At 42.2% G+C, this 18,686-nt stretch overlaps 1 protein-coding gene across 1 annotated transcript in view; it reads left to right on the plus strand.

Moving 5' to 3' along the window:
* The window catches only part of BMP6 (bone morphogenetic protein 6), a 92,002-nt gene that overhangs the window by 58,592 nt on the left and 14,724 nt on the right, over positions 1 to 18,686 (plus strand). Inside the window, exon 2 of the mRNA XM_074828073.1 lies at positions 7,719 to 7,911. Within this exon, the coding sequence (XP_074684174.1) occupies positions 7,719 to 7,911 (193 nt within the window). The remainder of the gene's footprint in view (positions 1 to 7,718; positions 7,912 to 18,686) is intronic.

Genomic DNA, 18,686 nt, shown 5'->3' on the forward strand with positions numbered 1-18,686 from the left:
CCATACAGTAGGAATCTTTGTGGATACTGTGAAAATGCCTTTTAGTACTTTCCGGTGTCCCGTGGGTATTATATATTTGGTTAGTGCATTATTTTGATTTTTAGACTGCCTTTGGTTCAAGAATCCTGAAAGGAAGCTGTTGTGCAACTGTTTTAATCTGATTTTACAAGCCGATTCCAGCTTGATTCCCAGCACAAAGAAACAAAGAAGAGCCCAGTTGTATTTTTTTGTCCAAAAGTAAAAGGCCCTCCTCCTTTGAAGAACTTCTGTAGAGTGTTATGTTTAGAGAGTGATTTGCTATTGTTTAAATTTAATCTCCATAATTACACTGGGATTGGATTAATGATGGGTTATTTTTCTGAGTCATTATGTTCTGGCACTCACAGCCATTGAGCATAAAGCCAGGTCTTCATCGGATGTAAACTGGCATCGCTCCACTGAAGTTAGTGGAATAATTCCACTTTATATTGTGGCAACCCAGATGTGATATTATAGCTGTTTCGAAGAAAGCATCCTTATGGAGTTTGTTGGCCTTGAATCTTCTTATTTTTAAGCTGTCTAGGCATTAACTTCCAATTGCATTATATTTATGGTAGCACAGCTAGCCGTTGTCTCTAGACCACCTCAGCTGGACCCAGAGGGATCAACAAAAGGTGCAATGCCAGATTCAATCATAAGTATCTTGACTTTTTTTCTGTTTAAAAACTGCTTTTTATCAACAAGAATGCAAGCAGGAAAAGTTCATTACTGATGTCTGGTGAGCTTTCACATGCTCTTATCTATAGCAACAAACTTTGGTCTGTTCATTGGGGATGCTGTACTGGGAAGCAGAGGGACTGCTCTTTTTTTGAAGTTAGTTATTTTTGCTCATTTTGGTTTTCAGAAAAGGAGGGATCTGGGAAGACCTGGCACCTAGGAGAGTGGCAGCAGGAGCAGTAGGCAACCTGCTTGTTGTAGGGAATGGATCTGTCACCATGATCAGGGTGATGGAAGGAAACAGTCTTTGAGATCCTGAGGGGCTGTGTCAAGTTGCTGTGATCATGGAAGGTATTTGAAGTCACTGAGCTGAGAGCAAGGTGGGAAGAAAGGATCTCCCCCACCCTTGTGCATGTTAGGTGGGAGAGGATTTGCTTTCAGACTTTTTATTTTAATGTCTCGCCTGTGTTTCTTCTATTTTAAAGGATTTTCTTGCTCACTACGTGTGAAATGTCATGCTAATAAATCTTAGTTTGAAGGATGGGAAGGTTTTGCTTTCTTTTGCGTCCTTACTGTAAAGAGAAAGTGGTCAGTCCTATCTCTAAGCAGTAGCGGACTCAGGATGTTGTTGCAGTGGTTTAGATTGCACATCTCTTTAGCCAGGTGTCTGACTGACAGTGACATGTACTATGTGGGCGAAAACTAGACAGTAGCAACCCTTTCCCTGATGCATCCTCACTGCTTCCAGGAGCCATCTGTTTTTGCTGCTGGCCTGCTGTTGCACCTGCAGTCCACTCAGTACAATTTAACTTCTGTTTCCTTGTTAAACAGTAGAAAGTAGCTGCAAAGCCTTTTAGTCTTCTGTTCTTCCTGTTTTAAGATGTTAAACTGGTATTTTGTAGTCTTTGGGTTGTACTCTTTGCTCTTTTTTACACAGTATTCAGGAAATACTGCTTACTTTAGTAATAAAGGTCAGCTTTAATCTTTAACAGTAACACTGCTTCTACAGTTGTGATTGTTTGCCAATGAGGCAGGACTTTTTGGGACACTTGGTGTCTTTTTTTAGATTATCCTGATTGATTTGGAAAATACAGACACAGCTTCAGACATATCCTGGGCATCTCCACAGTAAAAAAGAATGTTGTTGCGGGTCTCATCCACGTTGATCCCTGTGTCTGATGGTCTAGATAAGCACTTTTTGTGAAATAGGTGGCAAATTGTAAGACCCAAATGAAGACTGAGTCTTGCACTGAAGTTGGACATCCCTCAGCTTGGGCGTACAAAAGGCTTGCATGCCTGAAAGCTCATCTTCTGTCCTCCACACTGTATGTCAGTTAGTCTTATAAAAGTACTGCTAAATTCTATATTAATCCTGCCCTATACTTTGATTCTTACTGCCTTTTACTTCTTTTCACAGCAACTGTGACCAAGGTTGAGGGTTTTTTTAAGCTTACATAAACTTTGTCCTGTGCAAACTATTGACAGCTCTTACTGAAGAAATTTTGGCGATGCAACTATAAGGTTGCAGCAGTAGATCAGTCACATATGTACATGGTCCTTTTATTAGAGGGGACTGTTGGAGCTGTGGTAATGCTTAAAGTATTTGAGGCCTAATCCACTGCTTCATTGCTTCAGATGTGATAAATGCTGTTGACTTAATGCAGAAATTGGTGATGTAAGACAGAGAAATTGCCTCTGTGCTTATTATGTAGCTGTGGTGGTGAATCTCTTGTTAACAACTCCACTTTTCAGGGGCTTTCTTATTTTATTAAGGAGGGGGTCATGCATGAAGGCTGAGAAGAAATGAGTAGGAATGGTTTATGTTTGTACTTAAACTGAATTCATGAACACTTGTGCAAAACTCACTTTGCGTAAGCGAGCTATGAATACTGGTTGCTTTTGCTGGCGTGTGCTTGCAGTGGTCCTGCAAAACCAAGTCATCATTGAAAATCCTGGTGTGCAAAAAATTATTCAGAAGTTTCAGCCTTGCTGGGGACAGGACAGATGCAGAATGTCCCTTCCAAAACAATCATATCTCATTCATTTGCAACCCCACTCCTTCTGTGCCCCCTCCAAGGAGCCAGGTTGACATGGAAATTATAATTATTTATATAGACAATTTAATTTAAAAAAATTATTTCTGGAGCTTAGGTTATGAATATATATGTTAGTATTTTTGGCTTTAGCTCCTAGAGAATGAGCTAGAGACCACTGAGATTCTTACCTGAGCACCTGACCTAACACTTTTCTCAACAGCTCAACTGGAGAAAACCACTGAATATCATGACACTTGGTGCTGCTGTTCTGAGTGAAAATTGTGTTTGCTCGGGAAAGACTGTCATCCTGTTATTTCTGTATACCAGTTACTTTAGATCCAAAAAGAAATGCTGAAAATTCCTACGCATGAGGAGAGTTTATTGCCATGACTGTCAATAGGGTTACATTTCCTTTGATCCAAGGTATATGTGACACAGTCAAATGGAAATAGGATGGGATAGTTACCAAAATAGATGTGTTAATTTCTCAATTAATTTTTCTTTTTTTTTGTGCAGTGTTTTTAAAGTAACAAGTATTGTAAGTCGTATGTTATTTTTAAACCAAGGACATTTTGTGCTGAAATTGGCTATTGCAACACTGGGTTAGAATTAGAATACACAAAATTCAAAACCACAGTAACCCTAATTTTGCCATTCTTTCCTTTTTAACTGCTCAACAATAGTGTTGTGTTTGTATAGTATTTAAAAATATTTGTTAAGGGGAACGTAAAGAGCTACTGGCAGACTTCTCTGTTAACTGTTTATGCATGCTCAGCCGCTCTGCTCAGAAATGAGCTGTAATGAAAATTCAGGGGCAAGTACTCCAGGTGTCCACAGCTCAGACCCTCCTTTGTGTTGCAAGTGAAGGAGCAGACAAAGCCCCTGCCAGGAGGGGGGCAGTGACCTGCATGGTGGAGCAGACAGTCCCTTTGGCTCAGAGGACGTACACCCGTGATGGGCTAAAACCTCTGTTTGCAATCTCCTTTCCCAACTCGCCCTGGTACGTGCATGCCTGGATCTGTAATCTCCAAGGAGCTACTCTGGCAAATGAGTAGTGATGTTCAGGATAATAGCGTCTGAGCATGAGGATGAATTTTATATAGCTATAATTTGTGTCATGACCCTACAGTCCCTGGTTTTGCCTGGCTTGGTCCTGATGTCCCGGCCAGCTTTGGGGAGAGGTTGTGGGGGCCAGCACTGCTCAGGCCTGCTTGCTTTCAACCTCCCCCGGCTGTAAGCTGCCTCATTTTCCCTGCAAGGGCTTTGCGCAGTTAGGACATGCATGTGTCCGTCTTCAGATGGAGGTTAACTTTGGATTTCACGTGTCACCAATCAGATGGACCTGAACGAATTCACATGGAAAAAATAATAATTGGAGAGCAGTTTGAGAAATGATTTCTCCTTTTTGCTGTTGCCTTGCATTTTGGCGTGTCCTGTCTGCATTTTGAACACGAGGTCATCTGATGCATTGTAAAGTGATAGCAGTACAGACTGGGTAATCCTGGGAACCGGCAGCTCAGATCTTGCCTTTTCAAATTTTACTGTTCTAAAACTTGACTTCTTTGTTAAAAATGAACAGTTTCCAGGGGGTAAAAAGCCCCCAGAGAAGAACTGTTGGCATTTTATATTTTTAAGCTGTCTTGCTGAATGAAAACAGTTGATTATTAACTTGATGGGGTGACAATGAGTATATAGTACTTAAATATCTCACCACTCCCACAAAGAAAAAAAAAAAAAACCCACCCTCCATTGTATCATGGGAAGATACATAGCCAGAAAAACTTTCCAACTCGTTAAACTTTTATACTTGCTTCATACAAGCTTAATGTAGGCTTTTTTCCGTCCTGTGATGCTGTAGGGACGCTTCTGTATGCAGCTGAGGAGGACACCATCAACTTACAAGTATTTCTTTCTGAACGTGCCTTTCTTACAACAGAAAAAGCTAAATTACTTAATCTGAAGGATTAAAAAAAGGTTTCCTTGTTTGTGTTCTTCAGGTTGTTTATTCTGTCAAGCCTGATAACGAAATCAGTCTGAATGTTTCCCCTGTAATCAGTTTAGTCAGCTTCTGTGATTGTGTAGGGTATTCGGACAAGGACAGGGATAAAGGAAGAAAGTTTTAAAAAACAGGAAAATACTATTGTAGCTATATCGGGCAAGTTATAAATTATGAAAGGGTACTCGGAGTCAAGCATCATACCTGCTGCTACTTTTGGTGCTCTGTGGTAGATGTTTTGCTGGGTTTTTCTTCTTGTTGCTTGTGTTTGACGTTTTAGAAGCGGGGTATAAGAAAGCACTGATTTAAAGGACTAGACTAGAGTCTGTCTATATTGCTTTAAACTGCATATTTTGTAGTGGAGGTGAGTGGAGGTCAGGCCACCGTAGCTGACTTGAGGTTGGAAAAGAACAACAAAAAGTGAAGTTTGGGCTCGTTTTGAGCCCTGTGCCACGTGGGACAGCTCCGTGCCATGTCATGTCTTGATGTGGGGCCGTATCTGGCAGGAAGTGTTGAATATTCCCTTTGCTGTTTCTCTCCGGTGTAATTTTAGTTTTCTGTCACCCTGATGGAGTTCTGCTGCTCATCCTGGTTGTGTCCTTCCCTTTGCTCTTCCTGATCCTCCTTTATTGTCCTTAGCTGTGAGCCCGGGGGAAAGCCACCTCGCTGCATCTTGCCTGCAGGTCAGCTTGTCCCTGAGACAGCGCGGGAGGGACCTGGGTTTCAGCTGGTCATTGCACCCGCAAGCAAGGACTAAGCAAGTTCTAAATTGAGAATCGTTGCTTCATATGCTTGTCTCTCCAAACCCGTGGATTTAGACATTCCCTCACCATTAATTACATCCTCTCATCTTATAGCAGCAAGTAAAAAGGCCAAGTTGGGCATGTCACCCTGCTGCAAGCAGCTGAACACGGTTTCTTGTTGGTTGGATGCTTGCAAGTTTCTGAAAGTACGTGACCACTCTGTTTTGGGAGGTGCATCCTGTGGGGCTCGCCTTGGGATGGGGAGTAACTGGGCAGCTCAGGCCTCTTCTTGGAGGGCGTACATGCGAGTGACACCAACCAGTCAGTATTGCCAGAGTTGTTCCCAGTTAAAAGCAGGGGCAGGTGCTTCAAAGGGAAGCCCAAATCACCAGTAACTGATGGCCAGCAAGGTAATTCCTAGGTGGCACTGGAAGTGAGCAGTACCATCATTAGCCCTGGTGCAATCTCTGATGGAGATGCTGGGCATCACCACCTCATCTCTGGAAGCCATAGGGTCCAGTCACCTGTGTTTGTCAATCGTTTGACATCTAAACTGCTCAGACAGATGCAATGTGAGACTGCCAGAATTGGCAGGGGCATCCAACTCTGACAGCAGTTTGTGAGTTTGCCTGTTCACCCTGTGGCAGCTCTTAATGCAGCATCTCCAAGTGCGGTGTCCCACAAAATGCTCGGCAGCAGTCATGTGGAGGTGAAAAGATTTCCAGGCGAGCTTCAAAGAGAAGGATGTGACTAACTGTCTCACAGGGAGCCAGGACGTGGACCCAGCCAGATGAGGCAGCTCACATGCAAGGGCTGCCAAAGGAAAGGGAGAGGACACAGACCAAACTGGGACTGGGGATGAGGAGGAACAGGCGGCTGGGAAAGGTAGAGGGGAAAATCCCCATGGGCTGTTTCCAGCTGCCGGAAGACATATCTGCTCTCTGGGGAGGTAACCTGTGGGTAAAGCAACAAATCTCAAGCACGTTGGCCATCATTCCTGGCTCCGCCACGAGCCTCTGTTGCCTGTCCTTGAACAAGTCACTCTCCTGGTGACTCAGTATCCCAGCTGTAAAATGGGTATTGCTGCTGACCTCATGGGATGTTGTGAGGGTAGGCTCATGAACGCCTTTGCAGTTTGATGTATTAAGGTGGGGGGGCAACAAAAAGTGAGCGCAAAGACAAATGTGAAAAGGGATCTGTACTTCCCTCACCACCTTCTCTGAATGTAGTCATGTCCCTAATGATAATACAGTGGTGACTTATTCATCATTGACATATACTCCTTCAGTTGCACTGGTGGGAACAGTTTTTGGGGGTTTTTGTTGGTTTTTTTTTTCCCTCAGGGCTTTAAAGATGTAATTTTGTATGTTTATATAATATGTTAATGTTTTAAGCATTTCTAATAGAAAATTAGAAGAAATAACAAACGATAAATCACAGTCAGACTAAACCAATATGTAATCAAGTAGTACAAGAGTGGGAGTAGAAGTAAAGTTTGCAAAGGAAGCCTCAAACAGAGAAAATGCAAATCTTGAGGCCTGAAGGAGGAGGGGTTCTGGTTTGTGTCTGTCTCAAACCCTATACCCGATGGCTTACCTGAGGAGGGCTAAGACCAGAAAGCAAAAGGGGTCACTCCACAGCTCTCTCATTCTCAGCTAAGCTTCTGCAAAATGAAGAGGAGCTCTGGTTAACTTTAACCCTTGAAATAAATGTCGTGTTTAATCTTACTCTGCTCACAAGGCAGTCCAATAGTAAACCCAGTAGTTTTTAGGACAGTTAAGGATTTGGTTGACCCGGTGCTAACGCTTAGTTCTGTCTGTGCCTTTATGTGGTAAGGCAAAATGGAACTGTCTTTTCTGTTGGAAGAGGGGTGTGAGGCTTAAGGAAATGCTGTAAAGAACATGGAGGTCGACAGGTGGAAAATGCTGTGGGCGGTCACAGCTTCGGAGTTTTACACAGGAGCAAAATGCATGGTCATATTTCACCTGTCAAAGCTGGCTTTTCTTTAAAAAATAGGAAATCTCAAAGGCATTGGCTAGAGAAGAGGAACATTCATCTTTTCTTAGTACTGTATTTGAAAGGCTTTAGCTGCATAAGCTTTCCTGGAACTTGCCAAGACTATCTTTGGAGAAAAAATAGAATTCTTGGGTTTTTTTTAAGGAACAGGTGGCAGCATGTGGAAACCTTTTGTTGTTAAATTTTAGTCATGGTTCCTTTTTTTCTTTTCTTTCCTTTTCCCATCTGCAGTTGAGTATGACAAGGAGTTCACGCCTCACCAGCGGCACCACAAGGAGTTCAAATTTAATTTGTCTCAGATTCCTGAGGGCGAGGCCGTCACAGCCGCCGAGTTTCGGATCTACAAGGACTGCGTTGTGGGGAGCTTTAAAAACCAAACCTTCCTTATCAGCATCTACCAAGTGCTGCAGGAACATCAACACAGGTACTCGAGAGGGGGCTTGCTCCGTGCCACCAGATGCTGTCCTGGGGAAGGCTGAGCTCGTGCATTCAGGTTTAGAGAACTGCTCAATAAATATTGGTTTTATTCACATTAATGGGGTTATGTTATTGCATGGTCCTTTCCTTGTGGGAAATGGGTACAGTAGAGCGCAAAATGGACCTCAGCCGGAGAAAGTCCACAGCATTGTAGCCGAGGTGTCACATAGCTTCAACCTTTGTGTTGTCTCTAAATAGAGCAGGAATCTGATGCGAGGCAGTAGATTTTTAAACCGAAGTTATTATGCTGGCATTGCTCTTGTATACTGAAATATACGTATCCCCTTTCAACTTAATAACTACCAGCATAAAAAGCATAGCCTGTTTGAAAAATACTGGTAATTAGTGCAGACTTGACCTGCTCTCAGCTGGACTTAAAGTAAATAAAGCAGAAGAAAATTCAGCATGCTGAACACAGGTACAAAATCACTCCTGGGCTTTCAGAGGCAATGAGAGAGGCAAAAGAGAGGGGCAGGGTAGAAACTGTGACACAAAAATCCAAACAAGTGTAAATGGAGTGATTAATTTTAAAAGGGTAGTGTTTCAGATGGGGGAATCACGTAAGGCTAAAAGATGGAAATACATGGTCAATTAAATGTCAGAGTAATGCTGTGGTACAAATGTGTTTCATTACTTCTGCTGAAATGTGTCAAGACTGTAACTGTTCCTCTGCTGCAGGCAGAGAAAAAGAAATCAGAAATGTCAGTGTTGAAAAAAAGCTCCATTTCTTTTCTCTGTGAAGGTTTCCTGGGTGTTTTCCTTTCTGGTCCTTCTTTCGCCAGCCTTTCTGTTGATACCATTTGGGTGGACATGCCTGTGATGATTTGCTGTTGTGAGGGCAATGTCAGATAGCTAGTAGTTGGTCTGTGGGGAGTGTGGCCTCTAGGGAAACGGACAGAAGTACTTGGGTATATAGGTGACGGGGAAGAAGTTGTTAGTTTTAGATCAGTGTTCCCTTTGTGCTTTGAATTGTGGGTTTCTGGAGTACCTCCTGGGGTAATGTGCTTGCTGGTTAGGATGTTACATCAGTGCTCACTTGAAGAGCTGATGGAAGTCCAGACGGTCATGCAGATCTCATACATGTTAGCTGTATTGTTCATTTAGAGCCACACTGAATGAAAAATGGTGAGTGTTGGTCTGTTTTAGATTTCACAAGTAGAGATCCCACCTCTTGGGCTGGAGGAAGACCTCTGCCAAGTATCTATGGAAACGATTGATACGCTGCTCTGTAACAGTCACCAAAGCAGGGCACAGAGTAGAACTGTCAACTTCTATGTGTATATTACATTTTTTCAGAGTAAACTGAGTAAGCAAGTAAAGCATTGTGGGAAAGAGAATAAAGTACAGGATATGGCCCCTAATGTACCCTGTTCTTAACCAGTTTGCAAACTCTTTGTTCTGAAAGTGGCTGTGTGCAGCAATGATGCTTGGCACTTTGTATCTTTGTTTCAAATACCATGCCAAAATCAGATTGTGCTGTGGAGCTGTGACACGTGTCCTCTGGCACAGGGCATGTTGGCATCTGCACGTGCTGAGCATCTCTGGGTGCTAGAGACCTCCCTACAGGCAGAGCAGGGACAGCAGCTCGGGTGGGGATCACCAGGGTGGTCTCTTTCCAGAGCTGGCGAGTATTTCGGGTCTTTCTGTTCTCTTCCATCATGTTCCTCCTGCCGCTGCTGGCGGCCGTGCTGAGAGGATCCCGCCGTTGGGACTGGGAATCATAAAAAGGCTTCCTCTAGGTCCAGACTGCCAGCAATTCGCCGTCCCTCCTGACATGGGCTAGGCGTGAACCGCTGACCCAGGGATGAGTGTCTGTAGTTCATTACTAACCTCTGACTCATCCAGTCCCTCAAAGCTCCCTTTTTGTTTCTTTTTCTTCTTTATTTATTTATTTTTACTGGTGGGAAGGAGGGAGATGTTTGGCTAAAGAAACTTGTGCTTCAGATGAGTCTGCAGGACTTGTCACATCTGTGCAGAGGTGGCCAAGATGTGGCTCACAGATTCTTGCAGCTGTAAAAGGGATGTGCCCTTTTCCACCCTTTTTCCTGTCAGCTTAAAGGACTCTTTCATCTACATGTAAAATATAAAAGCACATATGAAAACATGTGTGCTTGTGTATAAATATGTGCATATGTACATATTCTCTGTATGTATTTGTATATAAAAGTGTATATATATTGTCATCTATAGTAATTGTCCTCTATATATTAAAAATATGCAGATGTTGAAAGTTAAAATAAGATACTAGAAGCTGCTTACCGCTTGTCAGTGTTACCTTCAGTTGAGGATCTGACTCAGGCTACTACTGCTACAGATTCAAACATGCAGCCACCTTGGTGACCTGGGTGGACTTTGGTCTGTAAACATTCTTGAAAACAAACACTGAAACGTAGTATTTAGCTGTTCACTAATGTCTCTGCATGGAAGGGAAAAATGCCTCAGATTCTTCTGGTATGCCTTAAGGAGCTGTATTCATTGAGTGGCTTTGGTTTTTGATCAGCAATATGCTTACTTGCTTTTATTGGGGGGTGGGGGGGGTGGGGAATCCAAAGTGCTTTTATCTCCCCCTTTTGTCTCAGTGGATTAATTTGGTATATAATGTTTTCTTTCCCTGTTGAGAACACTGGAAGGTTAAATTACAAGAAAAAAAGCACTATTTTTTGAAGGAACTTGCTAAATATTTCTAAGGCTTCTGTTGCATTTTAGCAGACATCTTATGAGCCAGAAAATAACAGCTGCCTTTGACTTAAAAAAAAACAAACTAAAAAAAGTTGTGTCACACTTCCTTTGGACTAATGGTTTGAATAACAGCCTGATATTTCCTGACGTTTTATGACATTTTATTACATAAGGAAGAGTCTGTACAGGTCTTGAAGTCTAGCGGGTGAACTAGCAGGTGAAACAGGAGTTGACATAGTACCTTTTTTCATGTTGTTCTGCTGACAAACATTCCTTCTGGTCAGAAAAATTCATCTCTGAAGGCCACAGAAGGTGCTTCTGCAGTCAACATTGGCAATTTCCAGAGAAAGTTCAAAGACACCATGTTAATCTTGGCTTTTATGAGGTTAACAGTTGTCTGAGGCGATTATTGGTAGCTAATAAAATACTTTCAGGCTCAAGCAATTCTTAACAGGGCAGCTGGCATGTATGGATTTAAACCAGCAGTCTGCAAGAGAAAGGTAGCATGCACCTCTGAGGGAAAAAATGTATAGAAAAAGAAACCTGCCTGCTTCTCTCAAAAGAGATGAGTTTGGGAGGGCAGGAGACAAGAGAAAGCTTCCGTAAACGCAGATCTTCACCAAAGCTCAGAGTTTGAAAGTATCTCTTGGCTCCAGTTAAGTGTAATGAAGTGGCTTAATTCAGTATTGAGCAAAATAAAAAGAAAGCTCATCTGGACAGTAACAGCATGAACGTGTGACTCCCAGCCCAGATGTGCGCACTGCTGCATGGAATCGCAAGGCACTGCTGGCTGTTCCCTGATGGCTAAAAACAAAACCAAGCCTGAGGCTTAAATTTCTACTGGTTACTGAATTATCAAACTGATTGTTGCCACCATAGACAAAGCTAAAAGCAAGGATTATATGGGCCCTTTCAAGACTGTCTCCTAGACAGGGGTGTATGCGATAGACTGCGAACGATCAGAGATCAATGCCACTGAAATAGCATAAAACCTTTGGGGAGAAATTTAACCCTCTCCTTCTTCAAAGCCATCAGAAATATGAAAATTATACTCGTGGACACTCCAGGCAGTGAAATGCACGTTGAGGACAGTGTGGGCTAAGTACATTCTCTCTTAAAAAAGAAAACATTTTTAATACTGACTCAATTGTGTCAGTAATATTTTCATCTCCCCATTCCTTCCACCCTTTCGTAAGGTAAAAAAATAGTGCCTAGAAACTAGGCTTTTGTTTTCTAATGAAACTGCAGTTAACGGTCACATTTTGTCATAACACAAACTGCTGGTGTTGTCAGTGGGATACTGCGGATTGATTAATGAAATTCTCAGGATGGGTCAAGCTTGTGGCCAGCCGCAGAGGTACGCGTTTTGGATTGTGTGAAGAAGAGGCTTCACCAAACAGGGCTGAGGTGACGTCTGGTTTGCTCTGAGGGGGATGACTCTGGGTTTTGAAACAGGCTGTGGGCTGTAGGGGCTGACGGTGGGAGAGGGAATGGGGGATGTGTCTGCCGGATGCTGCTGCCCTTCAGCTTTTGACCCCCCACAAAGTTTAAGAGACTGTGCGGTTTGGAGGCTAGGGTGGGATTTTTTTTATTTTTTTTATTTTTTTCCTTTGGTGTGTGCAGAAAGTGGGGAGATTTGCCAAAGCACCAGTTTAGGAAGACAAGTGGTGTCAGCTTCCAGGTACTTGTCCCACCTTGGCCGTTGAGGGGGCATTTAGTTTCAGCAGGCAGGAGCTGCACAGCCTCAACTCTCCTCCCTTCAGTGGACGTGGGCTTGTTTCTAAGGTGTGGTGCTGATTTTGTGGAAGGACCAGCAGTCCTCTGTGACTTCTGAAACTTCTTGGGAGTGGATTGCCACATAAGTGAGACCTTCGCAAAGGAAGGGAAGAAATGAGTTTGTCCCTGGAAACAGCTCATTAATTTCTTTTTCTTTCTCGAAACTTCCTTGCTGTCACCCAGAGAGGTGTCAGGTCAGGACTAGGTAAGGTAGTTTATGGTTGATCAAAGATGTTAGTCCTTGGTTTGGATCATCAGTATGTTTTCAAGTGTAAATATCCTGCTAATGCAGACCTCAAAACACTCCTACACTGTCCAAACAACTGATCTATGAAAAACAGTGGCCTGTGTTAGTGATCAAAGGAAGATATGGTACCTTAATGGTCAAAGTTTATTAAACAGTTTCGTTTGCACCCAGAATGAGATATGAGGACTTGATGTGCAGAAAGATTCCTCCTACATGATAAGACACGTGTGGACATAGGTATGCCCTGCAGAGCGACTGGCTGGGGAGTATGTTCTTCTACTGAACACAATTCCTTAAGGGTTAAGGCACTCGTTGGTTTTTAGCTGCCAGTTATAGTGGTAATAAAGTCTTCCTCTTTGCAACAGGATATTTATACAAATGCGATCCGAGCTTCTAATCTAAAGGGCAAATTGATTTGCCGGCAGTGTTTATAGCTTAGAAAATAAATAACCGTCCTCAACTGGGTTTTGAAATGGGTTGTGTAATACAAATGACAAAGCTAGCATCAATCTGTTTCAAGTTGGGGGCAGATTTGTATATAGTGTGCATATATTTGTATATGATAGAGCTGTTTCCATGATGCTATAGAGAAGCCTCTGTCCGCATTTCAGTTCAACTCCCACTGCGGGTATGTGATTTGTTGTGGTTTAGGGTGGCTGGTTTTTAGTAGTTTAAAAGTCAAAGTTACTCTGGATGAAACTTAGTAGTTCCATAACCAGCTGGCTTTTTCTACCAAAGCTAAAGAATACCATATCAGTGTCTTATTTCTTTTCTTAAAGGACAGAGATACTACCCCTTTGCCCTCTCCCCCATCTTCATGCCTCAAACTGCATTTATACTCTGAGATGTGTAGCCATCACTACAGCTAGAATGCTCCTTAGTCTCATTAAATCATAGTCAAGGAAATGAGAAATACATCTCCTATCCCTGTGATTTGGGATGATTTTTTATTTTTTCACTGTTGGTAAAATGTTCATTCCTCAGAGCTGTGAAGGTCAATCCCTGCAAATTAGTGCCCAGTTGCTGGTCTTCTATTTCACCTTGGAAGTAACTTAATTTGTAGGTTGACAACTCTTGATATTTCCTTCCTCATTTATAAGGAGCTCTTATAGGATGTGCATGTCTCTCCTGGTCCTCTGGCCCACAGATAGGCTCAGTTTAACTGTCTTAAAGCAGCTTACTGCTTCTCATAAAATGATAGAGATAGGCTTTGCTTTCCGTGGCAGCTCATTCCAGGTGCTGTCATTCTCCCGCCTGAGGCTCTCTCTACAAGTGAGCACTTACTGATTAAATTTTGTACGGTGCTTTTAAGTCTTTGGAGTAATGGTCATTTAGACATACTAAGTTGTTAAGGTTTTGTACTGCATCTGTTGACAGTACCTCATGCTGTGTGAGCTCCACATACAGTCTGTTCTAGAAGTAATAAACACTTTTAAATTCAAAGTAGCACTTACATTTACTGCAAGATGGTGGATCTATGAGTTTGGAAAGGCTATGATTTCAAAGTTTTATCTATGTGGAGCTCTGTTCAGCTCTGTAAGACTGAGTCAGTTATGAGTGCAGTTATTAGTCTATCGTTAGTGGATAAGAGCAAATAATCTTTCTAGCTTGCTATACGCAGGATAATTTTTACAGAAGGTTGATGTCAGTGCAAACTAAAGACTCAGATCCTGAGATCTGCAGAAGAGGAGTATTTAGAAAGTGTGTTAATTAAAATGTAAATCCCACACATTTCTGTGCAAAATTCCCTTTTGAGAAACTGCTGCTAGGCAGTCTAGACTATTATGTCAACTTGTCTTTGAAGAAAAGTAAACAAAAAGGTTCAGCTAAGGAAAGTTTTAGAGACTTAGAGTAATTAATGCTTTGGTAAATGGCTGTTGATGCGTAACAATCCTTTAAACACCTGGGTAATTGCGAGCTTTGAAGTTGGGCCAAAAATGTTGTTCCAAGATCTGTAATTAAAATAAGAGACCTTTAACTTGGTCATTTTGAAGGTGAGATTTCTGTTTGTTCTTACTGTCTCCCTGGTAAAACTTCTGCCTGGTTGGGGAAAGAAGGCCAGGGAGGGTGGGAAAGTAAAAAACCTAGTTCAACAGATGCTTCTTTAAATTTAGCTTTTTATAGCTTTGGTGTTTTTCCTGTAGCAAAGTTCCATGTTGTAATGTGTACCCAGAACACAGAAATTACTTTAATGTGAACATTTCACTAAGTATAGTAACTAAGATTAACCACTTGACCTGGTTACTAATTTGACTAAATTCTAATCTAATTAGTGTTCAATTAAAGAGAATTAACACCCAGAGACATTTCGTTGAAAGGTTTACACAGAGGTTTCAGCTAACAAAATATTTATCTTGCAGAGGGAAAAGCACTGAACTTAAATGCAAGCTGTTTCTCCTATAAATGCCCTGAGTACATGGTTGGGATGCCGGCGTTAAGAATAGTAGCTATATTTGATATTTATATCTGACAAATCAGCTCTTTCTCTGAGGACACTGGAGCTGAATCCTGCCTTCTGAATTACACAAGCCATATTTCTCTGGTAAACTGTACTTTTTCTGTTTATTGCAGCCACTTATGATTGCTCTGTTGACCTTTGCTTCTCAGTCCTCCTTCAGAGTCTTCTGAAGGCCATGGAAACACTTCCATTTATTTCTTGGGACTTGAGACCGTACTTTAGGGCCCTGATCCAGAACACAGAGCTCCTGTTTTGAGGTGGGAATCTCTAACTTGCATCTTCCCATTTGATGTCCTCTCTCGTCTCAGGAAAGTTGTTTCAGCTTGCTGCCTCAGTTTCTCCCATTCACTTGCTTCCCTTTAATAATCTGAAGTTAATGCATATTATGCCTGCAGCAACCTTATTAAGGAAATCATTAACTGAACTCATCCAGATGGTTAAGCACACTGAAAATACAGATGAGACTGTCAGGCACCATAGTGACAATGACACGACAGTAGCTGTATAAAAACCCAGAGGCAGTTTTAGACACAGGGGATGTTAAGAAGCTGCCTCTTTTGGTGATGAAATTTATCTTCTGTACACTGAATTTGAAAGTCCTGCGGTGCAGGTGCCAGAGGTTCTGTGATGTCCTTGACATGCAGGGTTGTTTGGGCATGAAACCTCTAGACTGGCTCTGCTTTCTTCAGCCTGTACTGAGAGCAGATATTCCTTCCTCTCTGCTCAATGCTACTGGTTCATGCATTTCTTCCAGCCTTTCTTTTTCTAGCTTTTCCCATTCTTCATGCTTCCTTCCTGTTTCCCTCAGGTCCTGTCTTGCCTTTGTTATTCTCAAATGCTGAAGTGTTTGGATATTCTTCCATTAATGTGACCATGTACACGGGTGCATGCTTTCTGTTGGAAGGCCACTGCCCGCCTCACTGCACAGTATCAATGTCATCACTTAATGACTAGAAATTCAATACTCTGATTCATGCGACTTGCTCGGTATATGATCTTTTCTCACCTTCTTGTCCACTCTTCAGGTTTTGCTTTGACTATGGACTTGCAGCTACTTGTGTGTAGCACTCTTCAGTATGTTATCTGACTGTTTCCTGAGCTATTCCTTTTTTTTTTTTTTTTTTTGACATGGCTATAAGGCAAAGCTAGTGGCATTGTTCTCTTCGTGCAGATGAGAAGCTGATGCATATACTGTTGAGGGTCAACTCTCTCCACTAGGTTTAGTTGCCACTTTCAGATGTTTTTTTCCTTTCTCCAGCACCACCCTTTGGCTTGCAAGAATCCCCTGCTCATCTGCTGTGGGCGCTCCAACTTTTGCAACAGGTAGGGCCGTAGAGTGTGGACCTGCTAAGCAAACACTGATGTCAAAATCAGCCAGCAGTCCAGCATCAGGAGTGGTAATAAGGCTATGGAGCGGCTTTAGCTCTTGTGTTTCCTGTCTGTCTTTTGCAGCCCTAGTGGGAGAGGAATGGCATAAATGTTTTCCACCATCTTCAGAAAGCAGAACTGGGGGAAAGAAAATAAATCCAGTTGTGTCTCTGCATTTCACTGTGAAAACTGGGACAGGACTGGAAGTGTGAGATTCACATCACTGTCATCTGTCACCATGTTTGTTGGCAGCTGTGTTGCTGCAAATGGCAGCAGTAGCAGGTTATATAGCCTTCTGCGAGCCATCGGTGCTGGAAGATGCCGGCAGTTTCCCAGCTACTTCTAGAAGCAGAGGGATGCTGAGTTAGAAATAATGAGCCTGATTCACAGAGGTGTGGTGGCCATGGGTACTTTCTACTCCCTTTTCTTTGCAGATGACTTCTTTTATCCAGGTCTCTTAATCTAGTCCTTGTATGTCCATGTGTCCCCCACAACTGCAGCAACTCCTTCACCCATTGCCATCTAATTAGATATTCTTTTCCTTCCACCTGGGGCCAGCCTGGGAGATCTCACAGTCTCCCTTCCAAGATCAGACATCGTACTGCTTTTTTTCAGGAGTATCAAGGACATGTATTCTCAGCCATGTGGCTGTAGGGAAGAGCAGATTCCCCTCAGGTGATACATGGTGTTTGGTTTACCAACAGGGAAAGGAGGGGAGAATATGTTCCCTGTTTACAAAAAGTCCAAAGGATTTTGTTGCTAACCTCTGAATCTCTGTTGAGCCTGTGTGAGCAGCAATTTTCAAGCACTTACTGCTTGGCCAAATTTCAGGTGATTTTCTTAAAGGAGGAAGGACGTACAACATTTCTATTCTGAAAAAATAAAGGAGTGGTTAAAGACTCTCAGTTAAATAGTTGGAATTCTTTTTTATGTGAGTAAATTTTTTTTTTCCTAACTTTGTCTTTGGAAATAGGTGACTGAATTTTTTTTTAAAACCTTCATGCCAAAACCAAAACCGGTAAGAAATTATATACAATTTTGTGCAGCCTTATGAGATTTGGGTGACAAACATTAATTGAAAACAGGCTTTAGCAGAAAGTAATTGGATGTGTTACCTGCTAGCATTACTACTATGACCTACAATACCTGTGGGGTTAACCTTCAGTGTTGGCTTCATCTGGTCGAACAATGCAAAAGTCAGTTGAATAGCAGAGCTGATTGAAAACCAGTCCTGTATGAAAATTTTTGCAAAGAGTTAACTGGTTTGGAAATCCCAGTTGTTCATTTTCTACATTTTACAAAGGAGTTGAAATCTTTCCACAGTGAGTGTGACATACTGGGATAAGGTGGACCATTCTCATTTGGTAGAATTGTACCTCGGTCAGGCAGTTTGCTCGTTACATTTGTGAAGGACACTAAGATGGGGAAGACCCACTGGAAGGCAAGTCTGTATTTTAAGTAATAATGTTGGAGGTTCAATCTGGGGGAAGAAGGTATGATTTGGTAGAAAGAAGAATTGCATTTGAACATGAAAAATCAATGGTGTAAATACACCCTAGGAAGTGACTGCGTCCTTTGCAATTCAGCAGCACGAATCTAAGGATTATAGTGGATCACAAGGTGACGATGAGTTAACTCGAGTTTTATGAAGAAGCCAAAATCATATTCTGAGATATATGAGTAGAGGCATAGTTTATGAGACGCATCAAGATTATCCTTCCATGTACTCAGCATCAGTGAGATCTTGATGTAAATTTGGTCTATAAAGAGCAATGAGAATAGTCAGTGTCTATTAAACATGGCTTGCAAGGAAAGACTGAAGATGATGTTTTCATAAGAAGGGGAAATTGTGGCATTTGTTAGATATTATGGAGGAAAAAAAAAAAAAAAAGTGCTTCAAGTGAAACCCATTCAATTTACTGGAAAGATGGTGGAGTTCCTGAGGCTGGAAATCTATAAGATCAGGCTAGGCTAACATCTCTCAGGAGCGACGTGGGTGTAGATGATCCTGCCTGGAGTTCAGGGGAATGGGCTAGAAGATGCCATGTGATCCTTTCAGGCTTTACAGCTCTCTGATGTGCGAGTGTCTTCCCAAAGTATAAGGCAATGGGAATATAGACTCTGAGCCTCCTCTTCATGTTTTTGCAGACCCTACTAATCCCATGTAGTTGAGTGTTCATGAGAGTTTGCTCTT

This window comes from Strix aluco, chromosome 1 (assembly GCF_031877795.1).
Source record: "Strix aluco isolate bStrAlu1 chromosome 1, bStrAlu1.hap1, whole genome shotgun sequence".
NCBI classification, from domain to species: Eukaryota; Metazoa; Chordata; class Aves; order Strigiformes; family Strigidae; genus Strix; species Strix aluco.